The following is a 27,340-nucleotide window of genomic DNA, read 5'->3' on the forward strand; positions in this document are numbered from 1 at the left end:
ATATCGGAACCGACAAACTAAGCTTCAAAAGTCTTAGGGGGAGCAAACGGTAAAATGTTTTCGAACCCCTGGTTTAAATAGGCAAAAGACCTTAACCGATGTATGATACATGTTGCTTGGCAGAAGACCGGAAATGGTAAAAAGGAAAATTAGGGTTTATGCCCTAATGGAGGAGCATTAATGACGGTAGGTGAGGACTATGTTTAAAACTATTTTTGAAATCATTACTGACTATTAGTTTTTGAGCGAAGAAAAGTTTTTCAAAGAGCAGAGTGACAAAAAGGCGTTTTGAGCATAAATTTGGAGAAATTGAGAAATCGTGAAGGAGATTCAAATTCAAATAGCAAATGGTCAAGTAGAGAACACAAAGCGAAGATTCAGCTATCGACGAAGTGAGGAGTAAAGGAGATTTAAAGGAGAATTGTAAATCCCTAAATTTGCATGTTTTGAAAGGTATTTCTCGAGTTCTTAAAATTTCTACAATGGCTTCCGCATCTCATACCAGTTCTAGTGCATCTATTGAGTCTGAAAGTTTTATTCAATGGAAGTCAAAGTATAATGCCCTATCTCAAGTTCCAGCTAGAGTGATAGTAGAAGAGGGAATCTCAGATTATATTGATTGTAAACTCGAAGACCTAGGGTCTCTAGCTATCCATACCCAACTAGGTCTATTTTGTGGACAAGATAAGATGATCAAACTGGAGTATAGTATTCTGGAGAAGAAGAAACTCCACAATGTTGTTTACTTTCTGGAGGATTTCACAAAAGATCATATAAGGATTATTCTGAGTAGGGTCCATGGTGACAAAATGTACTTGGAGAGGACGCATGATATCACACCGTAGGCAATTCATGCAATCACCGGTTTTTGCAATATAGGGGAAGTACCAGCCCTAAGGATAGTTAGCAAAACTGAGACGTCCAAGCTCACCGGTTCAATAAGTGACTCATGGGGCATGACTATAAATTCAATCAAGGATGATCTAGTTAAGTATGCCTGCATGGTGATAGGCTACCGGACGTTCTCAGCCAGCAGAATCAACTCTGTATCTGTTGCAGTGGTAAATGCCGCTTACCGAATGATAAAGGAGGATGCATCATTTGACCTATGCACCAGTATGCAGAGGCAACTCCTATTGAACCTGAAATAAATCAAACAAGATAATGCACTAAGTTTCAAGTTTGGACAACTATTGGTTGGGTTGTTCTTTTACTTTCAAGGATACTTCCCAGGAGTAGGAGACATTCAGTGGTCTGGTGACCAACCGGTAACCAAGCAAATCAAGGAAAGCATTGAAGCACTTGGAACTGGTTACCCTGATATTCTGAACAAGTATTTTGATGAGTTCAGAAGGAAGATGAGCCAAAGAGTGAGGATATTAGGATACATCATCAAGAAATATGAAGACGATATCTGCTTCACCATCCAAGTAGACAAATGTATAATGGAGGTTGTTGAGCCTAGAATGGAAGAAGTGGAGCCAATGGGTTATGAGGTGATGTACGACATGCTGAAAGGGTATGCCTCTACTCTTATTGCCTCACTACTTGATCCTAAGGCGAAGAGAACTGGTACCTACCTGGAGAGGATAGCACCAGCTGAGGAACCACCAACAGTGAAAGAGAAAGGACCGACAGTGAAGAAGGCAAAGCCAGTTCCTGCAGCATCAACACTGTTTACTACTGCAACAAGAAGAAACTGAAAGCTGCACCGGCTAAAGTGTTCTAGAGAAAGAGGAAGACAAGAAGCAATTCTTCGGACTCAAAAGAAACTGTGTCTAAGGAGCAACCCAAAAAGGAGAGATAGACAAGAAAGAAGACACAGAGTGAACCGACATCTTCAGCACCGGTAAATATAGATATCTCCTCCTATAAACCTTTGACACATTGTCAAAGAGCAATAAAGAATATTAGGAGAAAAGTGTTAAATGATTTACTTGAGTGTTTTGATGACTTCAATGAGGATGAAAAGGAAGTGGTTGAAAAGGAAATAATTCAGTATCTGTGTAGTAATGACCGGTCGCCCTCAGAGATTAAGTCTCAAACATCAGATTCTTTATATATGTCATTAGATAATAGATGGCGCATTGCCATAGAGAAAGAACAGGAAATTAGAGAGAAGGTTTTTGCACAATACTTTCCAACCTGTCAAATTCTGAATTATATGATGTTATTGATCTAAATAAAGGACTCTTCTTCACTAGAAAAAGAAGACTCTGGCTGTTAGAAGGTAGAGTTACTGATGTCGAAAAGGACACCCATCTGTTTATGCAAATTGTTGTCCAGACTCACAAAGCACGTTTGGCCAACCGGCAAGCAGAAGAAGAATCAGTTATATCCAAACCAGATGAAGCATTTGATGATGAAGGAAATTTGGTTGTAGAACCAATCGACACTATTGATGTCGATGCCCTAGACGTAGAAGATGTCACTCAGGACATACCTTCTGAGGGAACAGAACAAGAGCATCAGGCCAAATAGGGCAATGAGCAAGCTGAGAACAGAAAGGAAGTGGCTAGGGAACAGGCAGAGAAGAAGAAGAGGGATGAAGATGAGGTAAAGCGGAAAGAGGAAGAGAAGAGAAAAGAGGAAGAGGAGAAAAGAAAAGGTGAAGAGAAGAAGAGGCAAGAAGATGAAAGGAAAAAGAAAGAAGAAGAGGATAAAGAAGTGAAGAAGTGGAAGGAAGAAGAAAAGAAGAAGAAGGAAGAGGAAGAGAAAGAAGAGGAGAAGAGGAAGGAAGCTGAGAGGACGAAGAAGACAAGGATCATGAAAATAAGAAGGAAGCAGAGAAAAAGAAGAAGGAAGAAGAAGATAAGGAAGCGGAGAAAAAGAAAGCAGAAAAGGACAAGACAGGAGAAGTGGAGAAGAGCACACAGATGGAGACTCCGAAGGCAACCAGGAGTCAAGCCAAATCGGCTGATATCACCAGTCCTATCGATCTCCAGTCTGGAAGTGAATTGGAGCTAATGCAGAACATCAAGGTAGCTCAAGAGTGCCTTGAAAACAATCGACGGAAGAAGGAGCAGGATGTAATCCAAGCTGCTATGGATATGCTTACCAGTTTGATACCCGGTACAAATCTTCCAAACACCGATTCTTCATTAGCTAGACTAAAGCTCCTATGCACAGTGGTAGATGATCAAGTGTAGAGTCTTGAAGAGGCAGCAGAGGCTAATGTCAAGAAGGAGCATCAAAAGGCTCTTAATATAGCTCTGGTGAAAAAGTTGAATGAGCTCCGGTCTGAACTAAAGAAAGAACAAAAGGACATAAGGGATGCTCTAGATGAGGGGAATATGCTACTCAGCAAAATCTGTCAACCCCATTTGTTCTATGATGATGTGCTAGCTCAGAAGCAAAAACTTGAATAGGACTTGCAGTCCTACTTGAGCACATTCAAGCTGCCTTATGATTCCTTCACAAATTATGGGCAAACCATTCACCGATTTCATATCCAGTCAGCCAAAATGGAGCAAGAAATCAACACACGGTCTAGAGATTTGTAGGAGCTACAACTGGTTTTACTTCCACATCTGCAAATTCTTCAGAAGTGTTATCTGAACCTAGATGCCTTGACAGTTACACAGGAGATGAGCACAATTGATGCCATGGAAGAACAGGTCTCCCAGATGCAAACAAAGAAAGAAGTGGCCACCTCCCTACTTGAGTCCTGGTCTTTATCAATGAAGCAATTCTTGCAAGACTATAAATCTGTTTTTGACAAGTACTACTCCTTATTGTCATAAACATTTATTGTTTTAATATCAAATAGAAAAAGGGTTGTTCAGCGATACTTTGTCATTGTTGGCAAAGGGGAAGAAGTACTCTATTTTGGAGAAGTATAGGGGAGAAGTATCTAGTTTCAAATTTTTCTATATGCTTCAATATATGCTCTGATATCTCAATGTTTATGCTCTGTATGCAACATTGTTATTCATTGTATTGTTAAAGGGATAGTGTATATGCTTAGGGGGAGCAATTTTGCTAATGGCATGATTTTGTTGTAAAACACTTAGATGTCAAAATTTTATTTCCTAAGTGTTGCCATCAATGCCAAAGGGGGAGATTGTTGGCATTTTTGATGTTTATGTTGTGATTGTCATTGATGGACACACACTTGCATTAAGATCCTCTTTATAAGTATAAGTTTGGGCACAACAGGTATTTGTTCCAACTCGTATGTTGTATTATAGTCTTTAGACTATTGATGTTTTGTAGAATGTGTTTCCCGGTCTAAAGCGGCATGTTGACCTCAAGCGGTACGAGGGATTGAAGAGGCATAACACATTTCAACCAGTCTTCATTTTTGTCAAACCGGCAACCGATATTTTGTATGAACCGGTAATACTCTGTGATGAGTTATCAGTCGACATTTTGCAATGAGTTATCAATCCACCAATTGTTTGACGGTGCCGACACACTGGCAATGCTTCTTGTGTTGTGTTACTGAGTATGTCTAGATTCATTGAACCTAGGAAATTGAAATGTAATCCTATTGGATCGACATGAAATCAGAATCCTTTAAAAGGACATCATGTCTAGGGTTTTAGGTTGTTGCTGAAAGGGTTTATGTTGTGACTAGGGTTTAAGGTGGTTGAGGAGTTAAAAAGAATATGAATGTGTACAAGACTAAAGTAATGCAAGAGTGCATTAAGAACGAGCTATCAAGGATCTAATTGAGCAGTCTATGCTATTAGATAGATCAAACACTTGTTGATTATTCACATATTTGACAAGTCTGTAGCCCTTAACCGGGTAGGCCCAAAAGCCTTTTGTAAAATCCTCTAACAAGGTGGTTCGCCTCTGTGAATCTAAAATCCTCTAGCAAGGTAGTCCTTGATCGGACTTATCTCCTAACAGAGATTGAGATTCCTAACACGATCTATTCTGGTGAAGAACACTGTAAGACCTTAACTGGTCTGACCTTAATCAGTCTGGTTTCTATTCTGCAGATAGTGACTTGTGAGTTCCATCTCACCGTGGTTTTTCCCATTTGGGTTTCCACGTCAAATATTTTGTGTTATGGTTGTATTGCTTTTGTGGGTGAATGCATTATTTGCATTTTGGTTTGCATGTGTGATAACTGGTCTGTCTATTAAACTGCTTTACCAATTTATCTTTAGACTATTTAAGTGTTTAATTGCAAGACTTTTTGGTATACTAATTCACGCCCCCCCCCTCCTCTTAGTATTCATCAACTTTTGGGTATATGATTGTTTCACTAGTACTAATCTAGCTAGTAGCATTTGATGTAAACACTAAATATTAGCCTCTATTAGTTAACTAACTTTGTATATATAAAACTTACCTTTAATGAGGATGACCTCATAATGCAACGATTGTGTTGCATGCTTGCCTGAGGGGAGGTTATGTGTTTGACTCACAACATGCATACATGCTACCTTGAACACTGTTTGCTTGGTCTTGTCTGTAAAAATGGCGTACGGAGGATGCCTGGGTGACACCCCTATGCAAGATGCGACCTTGCTTACCTAGCCATTCAAAGTGCCATGGTGGATTGCAGGAGACAATGCCCCCTGCCATTGCTGATGTTGGATATTGTTTATCCTTACGCAAGTGGCGTGCAAAAGAGGTGGAGCCAGCATGGACAAAATAAAGAATGCAACACGATAGCGGTGAATGCAAACTGCGAGGGATTAAAGCGACATTACGCATTTCGACCAGTCTTCATTTTTGTCAAACTGGCAACCAGTATTTTGTATGAATCGGTAATACTCTATGATGAGTTATCAACTGACATTTTGTGATGAGTTATCAATCCACCGATTGTTTGACGGTGCTGACACACTAGCGGTGCTTCTTGTGTTGTGTTACTGAGTATGTCTAGATTCATTGAATCTAGGAAATTGAAATGTAATCCTATTGGACTGACATGAAATCAGACTCCTTTAAAAGGACATCATGTCTAGGGTTTTAGGCTATTGCTGAAAGGGTTTATGTTGTGACTAGGGTTTAAGGTGGTTGAGGAGTTAAAAAGAATATGAATGTGTAGAAGACTGAAGTAATGCAGGAGTGCATTAAGAATTGATGTGCCCTTGGAGAAATAAGGAGAATTGTGCTATTGGAGAGATAAGGAGGGTGTGATAAGGACCGAAGGGATAAGGAGATTAATGGAGAGAGAAGGATTGGTCTTCGAAGGGATAATGCGATAAAATGGAGATATAGATAGGAGATACAAGGAGTTATTAGGGTGTTAATGTCGATCAAGTTTGAGGATGAAGCCCCTCAAAAATGTGGTCTCACTGGTTAATAGCTCCAATCGAAAGTGATTTGAAAGGGGACTAGCCCTAACTAGTAGTTTATCTGTATAAAAAAAAAAACTTACCTTTAATTCTATACTTGTATGATCCTTAATGATTCTTTTAGAAAATAGTTTTTGTGTCTAAATTTGACAACCTTTATATAGAAATAAAATGCCTTTAGATTTGTAGATGCAATGGTGAGGTTTGTTTGAACTAAAAATGTGTCTTTTGTGAGTAGGTCACTTGATGTAAGAGTCAAACTCTTGTTTGTTATTATGTCATCCAACACAAATGAAAAGCTTTTCTTTAACTTAAGAATTTTAGACATGTTGGAATCAATGAAAATGTTGGTAATATAACTAGAAAGTATGTAGTCATCAAGATCTTACTAGAAAATATATAACACAAGAGATTAATAGATTTTTATAGATCTTTCTTAATTCTTTATGTCATTCAAAACAAAAGAAAAGAGAAAATGTGAATTTATAAGATTTTAGGAAAGCAAACTGTAATTTTCCAATCAAGAACTATAGTACTTAAATTAACATGAGCTACAGTATCATTTTAGAAGTATGCAAGTAGATGGATAACCCAATAATTTCTTAAGAGAGATTTAAACAATAAAGTTATAATGCCTTAATTAAAATAAGATAGAGATTTTGAGAGATGTGCAAATGCCAATATAACAAATCTACATCTAGAGATTAGAAAGATAAGCTATTGAGTCTATTGAAGAAGAAAATAAAACTATATATAAACAACCTTATAATTTCCAAATCCAATAAAGAGTAGGATAATACATAAAAACAAAAAACAAAAGATTGCTTAGTCAAGTTTCCAAATCTACGAGAATAAGAATAGATCAGAATCTCATGAAAGAAAAAGAATGTACAACTGATTATCTTAACCTACTTAAGTGAATTCGAAAAACATATACAATATCATACTTAAAATAAACATATCCAAATCAATAAAAATATTATAGTTTCCAAAAAAAATTATATCTAACTACAAATTCTCTAAGAATTTATATCACTTATGCACACAACTTTTAATTCTATCAATAACTTCTTTCAATTTCTACTTGATTCATTTAGCTTAATCTTTAAATATATAAATTTACTGATCTGTACATAATTTATTTATATATACTTTAAAAATTATCAAAAAATTTATTATTATTATTTTTTTTTTATAAATTTCATTAAGAGGAAAATAGTTGATTAATTATAATAGCATACTAATTCTAATTAAGCCGATAGGCTTTTAGTATGGGGTTTTTTACCCGGAAAAGTGTCAGCCTTCCGATAATTTATTTTCTGGCCACCATTTTCCGTTCATGATTCGGTCGGTTTCAATATGTAATGCAGCTTTCAATACGTAATGCAGCTATCCCTAGACGGTTGGTTTCAATACGTAATGCAGCTATCCCTAGATGCCTTGCAAAGGGTAAATCGTTGACAATGGGTGCAAGCTTAGGGTTGTAGTATCACAAGATTTTTTTAATGGAAGATCTTGGATGACACATATATATGTTTGTATGAAAAGGGTATTTTTGTCGATGGAGAAAATTCAATGGTTAGCACAAATGTACTATTTGTTACCCTTTTTAATTAGTTTTTGGTTGTTTTTGGTTTCTGATTATTTTTGGTATGACTGAGAACAATAGTAACAATTTTATGAAAGCTCACTTTGTTTGTTTTTAATTACATGAAAGCTTATTTTGTTTGTTTTCAATTTTATTATTGTCATTTCAAAAATATAAAATAAAGATTCGTCACTATCCAGCCTCACTTTGTTTATTTCAAAGAGATGCTTTGATGTCTAGCATTGTTTTTCCCTAGTGCAGATTTTGGACTGAGTGCAAAATGATGATCGATTCATCTCTCAAGTCAGACACTAATTTAGGTATTTTATTTCACCATTTTTTCTTGTTGAGTACTACATTTGGCACTTCTACAAGAAGATTTATATATTTTGCCTCCAATTACTTTGTTTGTTTTTAATTATATGAAAGATCACTTTGTTTGTTTTTAATTATATGGAAGCTCATTTTTTTTGTTTTCAATTTTATCATTCTCATTAAAAAATAAATAAAAAAATTCGTCACTATCCAGCCTCGCTTTGTTTATTTCAAGGAGATGCTTTGATGTCTAGCATTGGTTTGTCCTTGGTGTAGGTTTGGACCAGTGAACCACGGGGACGCGTCCCCCCCCTTTTTGGGCGCGTCCCCCCGTCAGAGACGTCTTGGGGATGGGGGGACGGGGACACGACATCCCCTGCCGTCCCACCACCGCCACCCAAACGCCGCCGGGTCTCTGACGGGGGGACGGGGACGCGACGTCCCCTGCCGTCCCGCCACCGTCACCCAAACGCCGCCGGGATGTGGAGACGTCCCCACGTCTCCCAGGGAGACGTGGAGACATCTGGGCGTCTCCGTGGGAGACGCCTGGGCATCTCCCCATCCCTCAAGAGATGCCCAGGCGTCCCTCGAGGGATGGGGAGACGCCCAGGCATCTCCCGCGTTCCCACGCGAGAAAAGTCAGTTTTTTTTATTTTTTTAAGTTTTTTTATAACATGTGCTTTTTGGGGGGGGGTTAAGGGGTAACCCTAATTGGACGTGGGCCCCACCCTACCCCCCAAAACAACACAAAAACATGTTTATTTTGGATTTCACTCTCATTTTGGAAAACTGATTTTTTTTCCAGCAACTTGAAGAGGAGGAAATACTTGAAGAAGATTGATTGAAGGGGTGAGAAAAGTGACTACAAGCGTGATAGGAGCTAGAAGAAGCAAGAAGAAGAGGAAAAAGAAGATTCTTCTACATTTTGGAGAGATTTTTCAAGCACAAGGTAGGGTTTTTCAACTTCTTGTTTTTTTTTTGTTTTACTTTCTGATTTTCATTGTTCTATGTCATTTTTGGTTTTTTAAATTTTTTTTCCCTCTTCATCTCAAGACTCAAAATGAGATTTGATGTTGAATCTTGAGGGCAAAATGATTCATCATTTTGCCCTCAAGATTCAACATCAAATCTCATTTTGAGATGAATAGGAAAAAAATTTAAAAATATATTGTTAAACAAGGCTGATTTTATTTTTATTTTTATTTTTATTTTGTGAAATGCAGTGTCAATTTGAAAATTTCACAATGAGCTCCCAAGGCACGAGTGAAGATAACATGGAAATCCATTCTCATAGTGAGAATGATTCAGAATATGAACCTGAAAATGAGGGGGGTGACCATGGGGCTGATCCTGGAGCCCAATCTAGTTCTATGGCAAGTGCAGCAGCTAGTACAGGTTGCCCTTCAGAGTTGTTGGCACCATATGCTAGGGGTCATTTTGATCCTAAGTCTCCTCTAAAACAGTTTGCTTCACAAATATCAGTACAAGGCACTGCATCACATTCAAGTGGGGGAACAAGGAAGTGGAAGTGCAATATTTGTGACAGAGAATGGTTCGGTAGCATTAGCAGGGTGAATGTACACTTTCTATTTTGGAGAGGAAAAGGTGTGAAACATTGTAAGTTTTTGGAGGAACCCAAAAATATACATTATAGAATTGAGTTTAACAAGCTTTGGGGGGTTCCAGATGACACAAATATTTCAATGCCTACTACTTTGTCTGCTAGGGCATCACTTCACGACAACTAGAATGTGCCAATGCCACATACTTATCATGCTTCGCAGGCGGGAGGAATGATGTTTGGATCTCCATCTACTTCCACTTCTACTGCTGCCAGGGTTGGGAAACGTAAGTTGCATACACCACAGAGCAACCCCATTGTTGATATGTTTAATGTGCAGTTGAGAGATGAGATAGATGAATCCATTGGCAATTTCTTCTTTGCCAATGGCATTCCATTTCATGTTACACGGTCTCCTTATTATAGGAAGATGATGGATATGGTGGCCAAGGGAGGACCATCTTATGTGCCACCAGGGGAGACGAAAATGAGGACCTCGATCTTGGATAAAAGCTATTCCAAGATCAATATTTTGATGGAGAAGATGAAGGCATGTTGGGCGGCATTGGGGTGCAGCATAGTTATGGATGGGTGGACGAACATTAGCCATCATTCACTCATCAACGTCATGGTCACATGTGCAGAGGGCCCATACTTCCTTAGAGCAGTTGATTGTACAAGGCATCGTAAAGATGCTAATTTCCAGTTTCAGGTCCTCAGGGAGGCTATTGAGGAGGTTGGGCCACAAAATGTGGTCCAAGTAGTGACAGATGCAACCTATGTGTGTAGAGCAGCAGGGAGACTTGTTGAGGCAGCCTATAGACACATTTGGTGGACCCCATGTTGTGTGCATGCCATGAACAATGCACTCAAGAAAATGGGGAAGATTGACTGGATTAGAGGAGTGGTCACCGATGCGAGAGATGTGCAAATGTTTATCTGCAACCACCACATTTCACATGCACTCTTCAGGACCTTCGCGAAGAAGGAGTTCTTGAAACCAGTTGACACTAGATATGCATCCTATTTCATTCTCTTGGAGAGAATGATTGAGTTGCAAGAGGCATTGCAACTCATGGTTATGACTAATGAGTGGAATAGGTGGGCTGAGGCCAAGACAGAGCAGGGGAGAAGGGTGAAGGAGATAGTGAAGAGTGATGTGTTTTGGACTGATGCGAAATACATTGTCTCCATCATTTCTCCAGTATTCCAGGTGATCAGATATGGGGATGGGGATGCACCTAACCTTGGAGAGGTGTATGAGTGCATTGACTCTATGCTTGGCCAGATGAGGGCTGCTGTGCGAGTGAAGGACCCCTCTCTAGCATTCTACAATGAGCAAATCTGGCCTATCATTCAGAGTAGATGGGACAAGTTGAACACTCCTTTGCATATGGCTGCCTTTGCCTTGAATCCTAAGTGGTACAAGGCTAGACCGGGTAGAATGACACCGATTGAGGATGATGAGGTGAAGGCGGGTTTCTTTAGGTGCATAGAGAAGATGTTTGATTCCAGAGATGTCGGCACAATGCGCACTGAGTGGGGAATATTTGCCACTCTTAGAGGTTATTTAGATGCGGCAAAGATGGATATAGACACTATGGCACAGGAGGACCCACTTTTGTGGTGGACTTGTCATGGCCCGAAATCTTTGACCACCACTCTAGCCATCTGTCTGCTATCCCAGGTTTCCAATTCTTCAGCTGCTGAGAGGAACTGGTCTACATATAGCTTCATCCACTCTATTAAGAGGAACAGACTTACCTCTAAGAGAGCAGAGAAGCTTGTGGCTGTACATAGTGCTTTGCGTCTCATTGACCGCAAGACACTTATGTACAAGGAGAGTCCAGCGGCACGATGGGATGTAGAGCCAGAGGAGCCTTCACAGATTGATGAGGATGATCCTACCACTTCAGATGCAAGGCTAGTTGGTGTGAGCTTGAGGGACCTTGATCCTCAGGAGTCCAGCAGTTCCAGTGAGGAGGAGTTTGCAGATGATTAGAGGCCTCCATTAGCTATAGTTTGAGTTTTCACTTTTCAGTTTTGTCATTTTGTATTTGACTCGTCTCTTTTGTAATGCTATTGCTACATGTATTTGTATTTGGCTACTCATTGTAATGATGAATCATGTAATCATCTTTATTATTATAGACTTTGCAATGGCATCAGATATTCATATTTTTCATTTTCCTTTTTCGATATTCATATGATAGAAATGAGAAATCTCCAATTTGACAATTTCATTTGTCAAATTTTATTTACTTTTAGTTTTAGCAATTAGTTACGTATCACTAATCTAAGTAATCTTGGTATTTCCTATAGTTTCATTTGAAATCTAATTCTTATACTGTTATACTGTTATACATCTTTTCAAAACTAGTTTTTCAAGTACTATATGTATATATATGAGCACCACCACCCCGCCACCCTCTCGCCGCCGTCCCCCCGCCGTCCCCAAATTTAGGCCCTTGGTCCCCCCGTCCCGGAAATGCGTCCCCCTCGTCCCCCCGTCCCCCCGTCCCCAACGCCCGTGGAACACTGGTTTGGACTGAGTACAAAATGATCACCTCTCAAGTCAAACACTATTTTAGGTATTTTATTTCGCTATTTTTTCCTTGTTGAGTACTACATTTGGCGCTTCTATAAGAAGATTTATAGATTTTCCCTCCAATTATAGCTATTTCTAAGAGATACTTTAATTATTAATTTTAAAAGGTTTAAGCCAGAGAACTTTGTATTTTTCGTCAATGTTGGATTCAAATGTAACTTCCTATCACATTCATTGATGAATTGCAATTTAATTGTACCTTTGGTTATCATAACCCAGGATTTCTTATAGTTTTCCTCTTTGTTTGGTATTAAATTGGTATAGCTTTGTTCTGCCCCTACCAGACTTAAGGACTGCAATTGAAGCAGAGGGTTTGTTTCTCCTTTTCCAACTAGAGTTTTCTGAACTGATTCCATCATTGGTAGAGAGCCAAGTCCAAAGCAGATTGAAAAGATGGCAACTGTGACTGTTAGTCATAATAAGCGTAGATATTAACTTGAACAATGTCTCAACAATTTAGATCACCTTAGTGAACTTATCTTTTGAAACTAGAAGCGTCTCATCTTTATCATATTATTAAATTTTATTTACAAATGACCTCCCCCTCCAAAGGTTTTCCCACAATATTCTCTCCCAGTTCTATGAATTGTGGAGTACCTTAAATAAAACCTCCTCCTCTTCAGAATGAAGATACTATGATTAGGACCAACCTTCAAAACTTTTACAAAATGCTTCTCATATTTCCTTAGAAAATTTGTGAGTTTCCATTTTTCTCAGACATTTGCATTAGACAAAAAAAAAGGTATTTCAGTTCTCTATAGGGGATTTAACAATTTTGAAGTTTGGACAATTGACCAACATTCTAACCATATGATTTCATACCAGGCATAGGCCTTTCTATTGACAGTTGGTTGTCCTGTTAAATGCAATTTAGTAATTGAACCACTACCTTCATCACCTCACATACAAATGAAAAAAGTAGCCTCAATTCAATTCAGCCTGCATGCTTGTGTGTTTTTCCCCGACGGTATGGAGACAACAACACCTCCAAATGTCGTTTACTCACCTCGTGCAGCTAGTAAAAGATGTTGTGCACACTGCTCCTCTACATATGCACTTGGCAAATTGTGCTATGCACGCCGGCCATCCACGCTTCCAGTCTTCAAACCTTAACTGCCTGGAAAGGAAAGTTAAGCGCACGCATGTCAATTAACAGGGGAAGGCCAATAAAAAGGGAGAACATTGAAGAGAATCAATAGCAACGCCAAAGGTGAAATTTAAGAGCACCACAATCTTGCCAAACCAACACAGTAATCCAAGTATACATATATCTATGGATTATTTTTCCTAGGGTTTCGTAGTTCTTGTTTTCCAATGTGTTTCCCTGAAAGTGTGCTTCTCTTTTGCCTTCCGTAGCCTACATAGTAAGTGAAATTTTTTGCTGTTGACCCTCATTAACATCAAGGGAACTTGTCCTTGTTTCCTGTATATCCAGCATCTTATATTACTAAGTATAACATTCTCTGCATTGTCTTTGTTTGGTCCAACATGAGAGGCCACCTGCTATTGCACCTATAGCAACATTTATATCAGTATTCATCTATTCATTTATGTTGCACATATTGCAACTTATAAAAGCAATAAGTGCATGACAAACATTCAAAACTAACTCCAGAAAGCTGTTATACAAATCAAAAGATAATGACATTGAGCCCAATATACTTAATAATGACTCACTTAGCTAACTATCAGTTTAGACATAAGCAAACACTAGCTTCAATACAAATAACTCAAAATGACTTGAAAATAGTGAAAATTTATTATGGTTCATGTATATTAGCAGAACCCAATATCATTACCAAAAAGTTAAATTGAGCACAGATAATGTAAAATCATTGGGCAGTTGAGAAAACATGAGAAAGCCCTGAATGAACACCAGAAATTCTAACTAAGATGGCAAGAATTAAAATTTTTACCTCTTCCAAATATGCAAGGATCTCTTTGATCACTATGACCACTATGAAAATTTGTGATTCTTCCTTCATTTCTTCTGTCAGAAGTTCAACCTTATCATGGCTGTAACCAATCCTATTCCTGTCTGCTTATTCTAACATAATTAGTTTTTTCATGCTACAACTATACACACTGTCAATTGCTTATTTTTCGGAGATAGATGATAAAATGGATGGACCAAACTAAATCAAATATTATACCTTCTTTGTATGAGATGCTCAGTGTTTTTTACCAAAACTTAATTAAGTATTATAATTGCTTATCCAAGTATTAAGTAGGTTTACCTATACCTGTTTATCCAGGTATTAAGTACATTTACCATGGAACAATAATATATGGGCTACTCTATCAATTGTTGTTAAGAGAAATATGAGGCATAGGTTTGGACTAGATTGAAATATTGTTGCCTTACCATATCATGAATCAATTATTGAGGGAAATTTCATTACTCCATCTCCATTTACAGTAGTTTTTTAGATTGGAATATCCAATACAGTAATAATAATTTTAAATTAATATTTAGATTTGTGATTGCTAAATAACACAATATTAGTACAACATATATGCTCCAGTATTCTGTTTCGGATTGCCTATACCTTATTTTTGTCAAATCTGAATCAAAACAAAGAGAGTCATTTTTTATCCATCGCTAGGATCAATAATATTTACTTTCTCATGATAAGCATATTTGTATTTTTATGCAGAATGCACTTATTGTAAATTTCTCTGAAGAAAAAGTAAGAAAGCACCATAAAAAATGGCGGTCACATGTGAATTTGAGAATGGTTTCTATTATTTTGGTTAGACATATCTTTCTCATCTTACTTATTTAAATTATCTTTTGGGGGATTCGATTTAGGAGGCATATACTTTGCTTTGTCAATTCGTTTTCGTAAATTTCTGCAATGTCCTTATTTACTTCCAGGTGGATATTTACTGGCTCTTATACATTTTCATTTTCTCTCTTCAGTACAGGGAAGAAGTTTCTCAACCACAATGGATCATTGTCAATTGCTCTATCAATTTGTTTTCTCGAATTTTGGCAATGTCCTTGTTTACTTCCAGCTAGATTTTTACAAGCTCTTATGTGTTTTCATTTACTCTATTCAGTACAGGGAACAAGTTGTTTTCCGGCCATAATGAGTCAATTATACAACAGTGGTTAGAACAGAAACCATGAATGCTACATTTGTTGGAGAGAATGCTTAATTGAACTCAACTTCAATAGGAAAATTGGAGATAAAGTTGTATGTTTGTTCTAGCACATAGGCTATAAGATATAAACATAGTAAAATCTATCTTATATCATATGATTTATTGTTGAATATTGTAAAAGAATATATAAATTTTAAGTTGTGGCATAAAGAGAATTTTGAATATATAGGCATGTATTCTTATTTGTCATTACAAAATCTTTCTTTTATATCATAAATCTATTGCTAATGAATAATGTTTGTATGGAGTTTTAAAATAGAAGCTCTATACACTGTATTTGTTTTCATGATTTCAAGGTACGGGATGTTGAGGAGATCATTCTAAAATAGACACTTGTAAGTGAATTTACGATACTTTCATAAGTCTTACAATACAATATCTACATGCTTCATAAGGTCTGATATTGCCAATAGACAATCAATTGCATATGAACAGTCTTTTTACGGAGTTCCCAAATAGAAGCTCTATACACTGTATATTTGTTTTTTGTTTGGGTTCTTCTGTTAAAAAGATTATTCAAATATGTGCTTTGTATCTATGGTGGAGAATTGAAAGTACATAACATGCAGGGTATTTTGAGGGGCTTTGATCAGGCCTCAAATCTTATTCTCGATGAATCGCATGAATGAGTTTACTCCGCTATGGTAAGCTGATCCCTGTCATATGTAGCGGTGGCCTTTTTAAGTTATTATTAGTAAATTTAAGCCTCGTTCAAGTTTTTAGATATAGCCGACTTGAATGAGCCAAACAGAGATATGAACTTAGGTTGTTTTCTTACTATTCACAATTAGAATTGTATTGCATTTCCTTGAAGAGTGCGTTCAACCAATTTTCCACTCAGTCCTTTTGTGGTGAATGTGGAAATACTGGAATAGGACGCTTATTATTTTTATCGAGTTTTCTTTAGAAGTTCAGAGATGTGTGTACAACATATGCATAGGGGATCTTAAACCCTTAACCCTGACCCCGAATTAGTTCTATAAACTTTTACTAAAGTTGACCAGATCAGATCCCTGAGGGTCCTGTCTTTTCTTGAGCTCTTACAAAACAAATTTTTTTTCCATTTTTAGGAGATTAATTTTGAAGGTAAACAACCATTTTATTTGTGAATTGCATTTTCCCAATGCTTGGAATTTGCAAAGGGGTTTCAATTGCTTTTGTATCATTAAACACTAAAACTGTAACAATTATCACTCATTACATAATTATCTTTTTCTATCATGAATTTCACGAACGCAACTTTGCTAAGGCTTTTTTGGGGTGTGTGTTCTAGTTTTGATGTTTGATCACAGTTATACTTGTAGCCTGAACTTTTCCTTTATGTAATCTGTAAATTTATTTTTTTTTAAAAAAGGTTCTCTGGTATTGAGCGTGCATAATTTCCTTTGATTAGTATTGTTTATAATCTCATTCCCTGGAGATCTTGTTAGGGTCATTTTGTTATGTTACCGTTATCCAGCACATTGTCATTTTTTGTAGATATTATTTTTATACTCAAAACACTGGAATTGTTTTAGAGATGATTTTGTTAGACAAAGGTTGTGGAGCTCAATCCATAACATGTATGTCGTAAGTTCTTGTTAATTGTACTCATAGATGCATATGGTTTCAAGTACATACGCCTTTGATATAAAAACAATTGCATAACATTTTTGATCACATAGATACAACTATCAAAATCTACTCCGAAGAACAGTTGCGATCTAGCAAGATTATACAAAGACTGTTAAAAATTTCCGTGGCAGCAAATCTCTTGAAATCCTAGACAAAACACATATTCAGACATAGAAACCATAACACAACCAGCATATACACCTGAACAGAGATACCAAACACAATATCAAACCTAATTCTTGAAAAGCTACACCACCCCTATTTACTCCCTACCATCTGGCAAGGCATGTCTATTGTTGATCACCTTGTCTACACAAGGCTTATTTCATTGATCGAACTTCTCCTTCAATTCCCTGCCACAGATGGAAAACACGCTATAACATATTTCTCTGCGACATCTTGATCTGTGTATGGAAGGGCCATAGGAAAAATGGTATTGTTTGTATACCTCTTTATAAAATTGATAATTTGTCAAGCCTCACAAATTTATTTGAAAAATTACAAGTCTAATGTCACTTTTAGGTTACTGATGTCAAATGAAGTCGATAAACACCAAATTATAGGTTATTCTTTCGAGCAAGGATTCAGCCCCACCATTCATTTTGGTGTTTATTAATTCCTTTATCACAATTGTTGGTATTATGATTGTGGGATATTGTCTTTCATCTTTTTGCCTCTCATGTTTTGATCCTCAAACTACCTTCTACACAAAAAAACACAGCCTATTGGCTTTTTGTTGCACGAAAAAAAACGTGCAACTGCTAGTTTTATTGAGTATAAAACCTTTTCCAATAAAAGATCATTCTATATAAAGACCCATATGATTTTTTAAAAAATCTGTATTTTAAGATCTACATAATCTCATTTGCAACAAGTGAATTTTGAATTAAAAGTCACTTGCATTATGATCATCATCATCACCACCACCAATGTATTCTTCATCGTCGGCGAAATCAGAAAGAGCATGCTCCTCTGCAGCCAATCTCTCAGAGCAATCAAGATCACTGTCACTCTCTCACACCAATCAACACGCCCAAAGCGCAACAGATCTTTTTCAGAATATTCAGCTGTTGTGAATGCATAGTTTAGCAAATAAGCTTTGCAGTATGTGAAGGGTTTTCCTTTCTTCGCCTGCCTTCACTCCCATTATAAACGCCTTCTTTATACAATGAGAGGATGGAATCCAGGAGTCATATTCTGAGAACCTTTCTTCATTAACTACGCACATATATATCCAGTCTGCAGCACCACTAAACAGGTTTATATGTCTTAGGTGATGAGGTCTCTGACGCACAATCCTGGTCCCATTAAAAATATCGCCCTCTATCTGAGGAGAATCCCAAACCAAAGCGCAGAAGATGAATGTACTGAGTGAGCGATGGGTTTTATGAAACCAGTCCAAAATATTATTTATATTTCCTTCACGCTCTATTTCATAAAAAGCATCCACCATAGACAATGTGTTCCCAATTTTATCTGCGGTAAAATATGATATGGACGATCTCCTCACATAGCCAAATCTAAATCCTTCTTCATCTTCATCTTCATCACCCTCATTTGAAATAAAATCTGACATAGCTGATCTCCCCACCATAGTTATATGCTCAGATGGCAATCTCTGAAATCATAGTGTCCTCGATAAATTATTTTCAACAGTACATATGGAAAGTCGAAAACTGAACAGAAATACTTTATTGAGATGCAATTGTTCCAAAAAAAATTAACACGCAACATAGCCACTATATTGAAAGGAAATAATGGACAAATGATGAGTAACTACATGTGTTTGTGTTTAGTACCTGCAACCTTTCGACACAACTTATAATAGGACTATCTGAAATAATCATCTCCTTCAGTCCTTCCAATTCTTCAACGCCTCTTATATTCGTCAGCTTCGGACATTCAACAATGATAACGCTCTCCAGGCGTAATAAATGTTCTATGCCTTCCATATTCTGCATCCTTGTACATTTCCCAATGAAGAGTTTCTTCAACTCCTTCAATTCATTAAAACAAACTACATCATGCAACTGTGTACAGCCCTGAATCCAGATTCTCTTCAATCCCTTCAAGTGTTCAATAGCTTTTATACGCTTCAGCTCTGGACAATAAGCGATCCAGATCCTCTTCAATCTCTCCAATCTTTCAAAAGCTGATACATCCTGCAGGTTCTCACACTGGCTAATATAGATCCTCTTGAGACAATTGACACCCCCAAAATTTGGGAACTCTCTCATAGTCGGACATAATTTTATATTGAAAAATTCAAGTTTTAGCAGATCATTGCCCAATACTTTTCTCAATTGTTGACATTTCAACAGTGTCAGACATTCCAGTGTGGTTATCCCTGTCAAATCCATTTCAATCAGATCTGTCATACAACAAAGCTGAAGAGATTTAAGGTTGGGACAGAACTGTCCACTAATGGAGACCACCGTTGTTTTCAATACACCGCACAGAATTATGGCCTCAAGATTTCTCATAGGAAACAGATCAACAGTTGTCTTTCCCCTGTTGCTTAGAGCAAATTCCCCTTCTACCTTAAAGGATTTCAAGCTTAAAGTTTGCAGATAGGTGAGTTCTCTTATAGATTTCTGCAAGCGATTCCATTCAATAATACTTTCCCATCTTAAGAACTCAGGTCCACATTCTATTTGCAGACTTCTCAGATTTTTGAACATTCCAAACGAACTCAGCAGTTTCTTGAAATCGCTCATATACATATTTTGAAGACTGGAGTCTAAGATACTATCAAAGATGCAAGATAGCTCTTTCAACTTGAGGAGAACCTGGAATTTACAACCACTTTGTTCAAACTACTATTTTTTTCAATGATAAAAAATCTCACAAGACCGAAATAATTGCTGGTGCGACCAAAATTTAATTTTTGATCAAGAAAAAGCATGTACCTGGTCATCCCTTTGCCACAATATCACAGGTGATACTCTTTCAAGACTTAAAGTGTGCAGATTTTGTAGAGGAATCGGGTATTCAGGAATACGCCGATGACCAAAAATAGAGGAAAGTTCAAGCACTTGTAAATCAGTTGATGTCCTTGAACTCCCCAGAAAACATCTCATATAAAAATCATCTTCAATGTCGACCCGATTTATGAAACATCTGAAACTTTTTCCTTCGGACCCAGCGAGGGTGCTTTGGAATCCCTTGATTTTTCTCATTCCAATCTGAACTCAAAATTATTTGTAGTTAGAAAATGTTCACTCTAACTTACCTATAAATGTTCTAACAGCTTACAGAAAACAAATCATTTGCAACTAGGAGCATAAATTTAAGGCTGCATAAAACACATACAAGATCCTCAGGACGCCACAGCCGACGAGGATGGCTCATTTGATTATCTGTTGGCTGGACCGTTTCTTTATCTGCCATTTCCCTCCCCAAGTCGCGGAGGTGGTCATGCATTTTCAAAACAAATGTTGGCTCATAATGGCATCCTACAGGGGCAAACACCCCATCTTGCACTTCAATAAGACACTTATCTTTGAGGGTCTGAAGTGCATGTTCGGCTCTCCAACCTGAAGCCTTCCATATACTTATGGCTTTTCTCTCATCTTCCCCTGTAAAAAAACAAGCTATATCCATAAAGATCTGTTTTTGATCCTCTTCCAGAGCGTCATAGCTTATTTTAAGCGTATCTCTTATGTCTTTGTCTAGTCTTGCCTTAGCCTCATCTAATTGCAACTTCCAATAAGCCACGCCACTTCCAAAAACATGCCCACCCATTACTTGAAGAGCAAGAGGTAAACCTCCACACGCTTCGACAAAGCTATCTACCAAATTCTCAAATCCCCTTTTACAAGATTGCGTATGGAACGCATGCCAGCAGAAGAGTTCTTTGCTATGCTCTGGATTCATCTCTTTCATCTTATAACGGACTGTCGCTTCGAACTTTATAAGAAGTCTCTCGTCACGGGTTGTGACAATCACTAAACTATTGGGATTGAGGGTATCCTTGGGTAACAGGGCATCCAATTGCTTTTGATGATCAACATCATCTATAACTATAAGGAACCTTGATTCGTGGCTCCCTTGAAGCTCATGCTTGATATAGGCTGTTCCTTCTTCTATACTAGAAAATGAATAATGATTTCCAGGAAACAGATCATTGAGAAGCTTACTTTGCAAAGAAGTCAGCTTACCTTTGACATGGTTTTCTCGCACATCAAACAGACTAGCTGATCCACTAAATTCTGAATGTTTGCTATTGAACAAATATTTAGCGAGAGTGGTCTTGCCAGATCCTCCCATTCCAAAGATGCCAATTATCTTGTCTCTCATCTGCCCATTTCTCTGACAATGGCTATGGAAATCTTTCACAAGCTCGTCAAGTCCCACAGCATATTGTGCAACTTGGAATGGAATTTTTCTCTTTTGCTTCTCCTTAACTACAGCGGACAGAACATCATCGCACAGCTTGCTCGGATCGCTGAAAGTAAGAAAAGTTAAAACAAAAATATAATTAAAATATTGTAAGTAATTTAGTTTTTTTCAATTTATAAAACAAAAATATTTATCGAATTGAAAAAGCTTAGTGGCTGAAGCACAAAAGCAGTCGGAGCGTATAAAAATACTTGTACAGTAAAATGGAAGAGAAAACTTGTTTACTTTCCACAACAGAGCCGTATATGGCGAATAGGCGAAAAAACCATCTAAAAACTGAACAACACTTCAGTCTAAATCATAAAATAAAGAACTATAAAATAGTCTGCTTAGCAAATTTGAAAGAATAATGATCAGAAATAAGTCAGAGTATTAAATATTCTAATCTTTAATTAATTTTTGTCTTTATATAAATGTAATGACCTTTCAATACTGGATTGTCTTTTCGATTTCCGATGAGGACATAAATGTAGTGGTTGTTCAACTTCTTTGAAAGCTTAAAAATAAGCCCAATTCGAATCCAATTGCAAAGAGTTGAAGAGTTATAGATTTACAAAGTTATAGACATACAACTCTTAAGACGAATTTGCAAAGCTATGACATGCATCTCTTCTGTCGAGTTAGCCAATTTGTATCAGCTCTCATGAAGTCCACAGGCATACATCTCCTTTACAAGATTGCCTAACTTGTAAGGGCTCGGACATACAACTCTCTTTCACAGAGTTTGCCCAAATTGGATAGATTCAAGGGCATACAGCTCTCTTTCACAGAATTTGCCAAAAATTGTATGGTTCTTACATATTTTCAATGAAATGAAATTTTTATATGATTTATTATGTGTTTACAATACCACCAATTCTGCTTTAGGTATTGTCCTCTAAATTGGCAAAATAATTCAGATCAAATAAACACTCTTATTGAGAGAAATAAATCTCCTGGCCACGCAAGTTAGCCAACAGGACTACTTTAAAAATCTTAAGCGCCCCCTTTCTCTAATTACACAGATCTTATTCGAGGCTCAAAACAAAGTTCAAAAGGATCTCCTGAACTTTTCGAGAGAAAGTCCGTCATTATAGAGTTGATTTTACTAATAGCCATTTTAGACTTACATAACCAACACTTTGTCCAGGGTGAAGTATAAAAGCTATAATAGTAAATACAAAACGATTCCTAGACTAGTTAAACTAGTTTCTAGGAAAACAAAAATTAACAAAATATAGAAATATATATGCATGGAAAGCACATGATGATGTCTTACTCATTTTCTTTGTTGAGTTCGTAGCCTTTGAGCCATGAAACATTCTGCAGGCATTCTTTCCACTGTTGAATGTCATGACTAGGAAATCTGCCCTTCTCTTCGTGTTTGGAAAATGCTTCCGCAACTCCATTTTTGATGTAGCGGAAGTCTGATGGCTGAACATGGTAGAAGAGGGGAATAATTCTAGCCTTGGTTTGGAACATCAAAGCAAGCTCAGCTAAGCACCAAGGAGACTCTGCATATTGCGGTGATAAGATGGCTATGTGCACTACGGCAGAGGATATGGCATTCTTAATGGCAGAAGGAAAATAATCTCCGAGTTCAGTCTCTGGAGCATCTAGATATGCCCGGATCCCAGCTTCCTGTAGAGCATCGTAGAGCTGCTGAGCCACCTTCGTTTTGGTGTCCGGGCCTCGATGGTTGATGAATACATCAAACTGTTTTGCAGTCAAGGAGGATTTTATCTTTTTTTTGGGAGGTTCAAGCACCCAAAATGGATCGCGTTCCTGTTGTCCTCGACCAGATGTTGAAGTGGAAGCCATTAACAGAAAATTGATGCTCTGGTGAAAAAGAAAACAAAATCAAGAATGGATATGTTAGAAACGCCCTATTGCTGAAAAAAAGAAATTCAGTGCTTCAAAAGGTAAAGTATGCAGAAAAAGCGATGAAAGTTTAAATTGGTAGGTTGTTTGCAGGGGCACGCCTGCAAGAACACGACAACCCATGATCGAGTCGACAATGACTTGGTTCCAGGTTATTGCAAAAAATCAGCACTTATCTGCAATAAGAAGACAACAAATGTCGTTCTTGCAGGTACGGTTTGGATCTGTGACCTAACAAATATATGTGACACGCTAGATGAACAAAAAGAAGTATTTTTCGGTCAACATGGTACAACTACAGAGCAAAGAGAGAGATCTCAACATTTTGCATTGTCCCTCAAGTAACACAAACGAACATTTATGAACAATATCACATTGATATGACATATACAAGTATTGAGATACAAATAAGAAAATGTCATAATATATTCAACCTCTTTATTACCTTATGTCAATAGAGCAATAAAGGTCATCCAAAGATAACACGTCATTATCACGTTGTACGAAAGGTCTGTTTTGGAGTCAAAATAGCTTCGGCCATAGCCGGATGCGTCTATTTTGGCTCCAAAATGGCAATACGGATTGACTAACACGTGTGTTAGTCATGCGTTTTACACCGTCAATTTTGCAATAAACGGTTGTGATTGACTAACACGCCGTTATCATGCTGTACAAAAGGTCTGTTTTGGAGCCAGAATAGCTTCGGCCAAGATAGCCTAGCATAAAAATTTCAAGTAACACATTATTGGGGAAGCACATTACATACAAGCAAACACACATAAGAGTCTATTCAACAAGTGAAGCTAGTCAAGCAAATTGTTTGCCCCCCAATCTTGCTTAACATCACTTAGATGTGTTGGACAAGATGCAAGAGGAGAAAAAGTGATCAAAATAGATGGAGCTACATCATGTTCTAGACAAGGACCATGATCTAATGATGAGTCACTTTGTTTGTCACTAGCAACTAGAGTTAATGCTTTTGAAAATTCTAAAGATAGTTCACGATTAATCTCAATAAACTCATACATATCATCAAAATCATTGGGATCAACATTGTTAGCATTAGCATCAACATCAATATCATCATCTAAGCTAATCACAATAGGATCTTTAACACATAAAAGAAATGAACATTCATTTTGAATAGATATTTTTAACTTTTGATGTGGTGGATTAACTTGAACTTTCTCCCTAGGGTCAAGCTAAGATTGGAAAAATGGGACCAAGTCAACATTTGGTGTCTTTGGGGAGGAATTGGTTTGGGAAGCAAGTTCACAATCCTTGGTATGAAGTCTTTGTTGGTGTTCTCTCACACTAGGATTTCTCTTAGTTTGACTCAAAACTTGTGAAGGTTGAGGATTAATCAACATGGGATTCTTTTCTTCCCTCATAAGAGGAGGAATGGAAGAAATCTCACTAGGTTGAGAGATACAGGATAGAGGCCATTTTCCTTTATATGATGTACGTGGTGGGACTGCAAAATAGAGAGGATGAATAGAAGGAGTAGGAAGAAGTCTAGGTACAGGATGAGGACGAGGAATATCAATAGGTGAAGGATCCTTAGGTTTACTCAAGGTCGATATAATCTAATTTTTCTATTTTTGATAAAATAAAAAAAGAGAATCATTTTGAGGTTTCAAATTTTTAGGTTGTTGAGGCCAAAAGTAATCAAGGGTAAAACTTCCACATCTTGTTGTCAACTGGTTGGTAAAGACTATGATTGATTGTGATAATAGACCCATTATGAGGGAAATTAAAACACTTATGTATGGTAGAATGAATAGCTTTCATGGAAGAGGGTCAAGGATGTCCCAACTTCACAAAAAATGATTTTAAGTAGGGATAATAGCTAAGGTAACATTCAAGCACTTAGAGCCATGGTCAATTAGAAGAGTGATAAAGTCTATAGCAAGACAAGTGAAACCATCATGCACCTTAATCATAACATTAGATTTTTGGATGGTATTGAAAACCAGTGGCCTATACCTTCTAACTATATAAGTAACTCTCACATGCTACAAAAAAAGAATGTTTTATGGAAAACTTTGTTGGAGTAAAACATATTAAATTTGAAATACTAGAGTTTCCACTTACTAATAGGGAAAACTTGAAGAAATAAAAATATTCAAGCACACATATAAAATTAGGTTTGGCCATGACCAGTAGAATATGACAACATATTGTAGGCTAGAAAAGATCATCACTACAATAAACTCCCTAGAATCTAGTTGTCATCTTTTAGCTTTCAAAATTGTAGCTCTAATTCCATAATGAAGATACTATTTGATATGTAAATGGAACAAGAACACTACAAAGAGGCGAGAAGAAACAACCAAAAATGAATGACCTTGGGCTAATTGATGGAAGCTTGCACCTCCTATTCTTCTTTAGGATTTTTTAAATCTAGGAAGGTGTTTTGCTTGAGGTCACAATAAGATAATAAAATGTAAATCCCTTTACTAGCCATATACATGATAGCTATGTGAAAATCAACAAAACCTCACATAAAGTGGATCACATGTGCACACATATAACAACAAATGGAAAATAAACTTGCTTTACGCTAGGTAACTCCCCTTAACATATAAAATGTATGTGCTACTAAGATCCTTGATACATGCATATCTAACAAAATATATGACCACTCTCAATCACTCAAGACGCTCAATAGATATAATTTATGTAGTATGTATAACACAAAAAATAATATTATTCCCAATTTACTATATAAGCAATATGATTAAATATTTTAGGAATGGTGGAGGATAGAAACATGACAAAGATTCAGTGCACTATTCATTTGGGAAATTGAACTAAACCTTAGTACTAGAGACATAATTTATAAGTCATAAGCTAGGATCTTTGAATGAGCATTTAAGTATTTCCATATGTAACTAGCAAATTTTTTATATAACATATATTTGAAAATCCATAAGGGAAAAAGTTGTGCCAATTTATATAATAAAACGATTGTTTATAATGCATTTTAAAAAATCTTGCAAGGATTTCCCGACTAATTAATATTCCACCAAGAAAGTAAATGCACAACCTTAATAGGAACCATGCTATACCTATCCCTTTAATTCACCCAATTAAATATCTAGAGAAAATAACTTTGTGAAGAGACTCCTACATTAAGTACCCTTTGTTGACTTGCAACATACGTTTACATAAGAAAATTGAATTTGAGCCATAAGGATTGATGTGCTACAACCTTCATGATTTTTTTATGTGTTACAACTCTCAATTATAAAATTCAACTATAACTATCCTCAATTGGAGTTGATCTTGCACCAAATAGGATATCCTCATAGTATGTCACTCCAAGAATGAGGGAAAATATTTCTTATTTGATTAAGAATCCTCCTACACACATATCTCTTACCAATAATATTTTGCACTTTCATCAATGTAACAAATTTGATCTAGTATGGAAGATTTGATCTTGGTAGAATAAGTACACTACATAGGACTTGCCAATGAAAAATCATCCATAAAAATAATATGACCAAGAATAAACAATAGTTTAAGTAGAGGAAAATCACCCATTGGCGTATACATGCTAGTCATCAACCACAGACCAACATAATCATATCCTTATTATTTTCACATTGTGGAGAAGAAACTTTTAAAAATAGAGAATATTATACTTTTAGAAACACATGGCCAAGCATGCAAAACACTTTAAGTAGGGGAAAATCACCCATTGGTCTATATATGTGAGTCACCAACCAACATAATAATATCATTATCATTTTTATAGTATGAATAAGAAACTTTTAACAATGGAGCATATTGTCCTTTTGAATATTTATTAAAAGTGTAATTTATCTTAAATAATTTAAGTTACCTTGGGGGTCATTGTTAGTAATGTATGTTAGAGGTTCATGTTTAAATTTATATCATACATGCAACTACAAATAATAACAAAACATGATCACAATTGATTTGAAGGGTCAAATCTA

The 27,340-nt window shown here is 36.8% G+C and overlaps 1 protein-coding gene and 1 long non-coding RNA gene across 2 annotated transcripts; one reads left to right on the forward strand and one right to left on the reverse strand.

Moving 5' to 3' along the window:
- Positions 1-12,264: 12,264 nt before the first annotated feature.
- On the forward strand, positions 12,265-15,539 carry LOC131073725 (uncharacterized). The gene is made up of 3 exons (XR_009112966.2): positions 12,265-12,315; positions 14,990-15,085; positions 15,256-15,539. It is a non-coding gene; the product is annotated as an uncharacterized LOC131073725 (long non-coding RNA).
- Positions 15,540-17,603: 2,064 nt separating this feature from the next.
- Positions 17,604-23,503, reverse strand: LOC131073724 (disease resistance protein Roq1). The gene is made up of 5 exons (XM_058010226.2): positions 22,774-23,503; positions 20,427-21,561; positions 20,024-20,299; positions 18,914-19,903; positions 17,604-18,732 (listed from the first exon to the last, which is right to left on the reverse strand). Exons 1-5 carry the CDS (start codon positions 23,313-23,315, stop codon positions 18,178-18,180), a joined length of 3,498 nt encoding a protein of 1,165 aa, XP_057866209.2. The 5' UTR covers positions 23,316-23,503; the 3' UTR covers positions 17,604-18,177.
- Between the last annotated feature and the right edge of the window lie 3,837 nt (positions 23,504-27,340).

This window comes from Cryptomeria japonica, chromosome 1 (genome assembly GCF_030272615.1).
Source record: "Cryptomeria japonica chromosome 1, Sugi_1.0, whole genome shotgun sequence".
NCBI lineage: Eukaryota > Viridiplantae > Streptophyta > Pinopsida > Cupressales > Cupressaceae > Cryptomeria > Cryptomeria japonica.

Bases quoted from the DNA above. Each gene is read 5' to 3' on its own strand.
- LOC131073724 (XM_058010226.2), bottom strand. From the start codon at position 23,315: ATGGCTTCCACTTCAACATCTGGTCGAGGACAACAGGAACGCGATCCA. The intron at 21,562-22,773 runs GTAAGACATCAT...TCTTACTTTCAG, and splicing joins GAACTCAACAAAGAAAATGA to CGATCCGAGCAAGCTGTGCG. The intron at 20,300-20,426 runs GTATGTGTTTTA...TTTTGAGTTCAG, and splicing joins TGTGGCGTCCTGAGGATCTT to ATTGGAATGAGAAAAATCAA.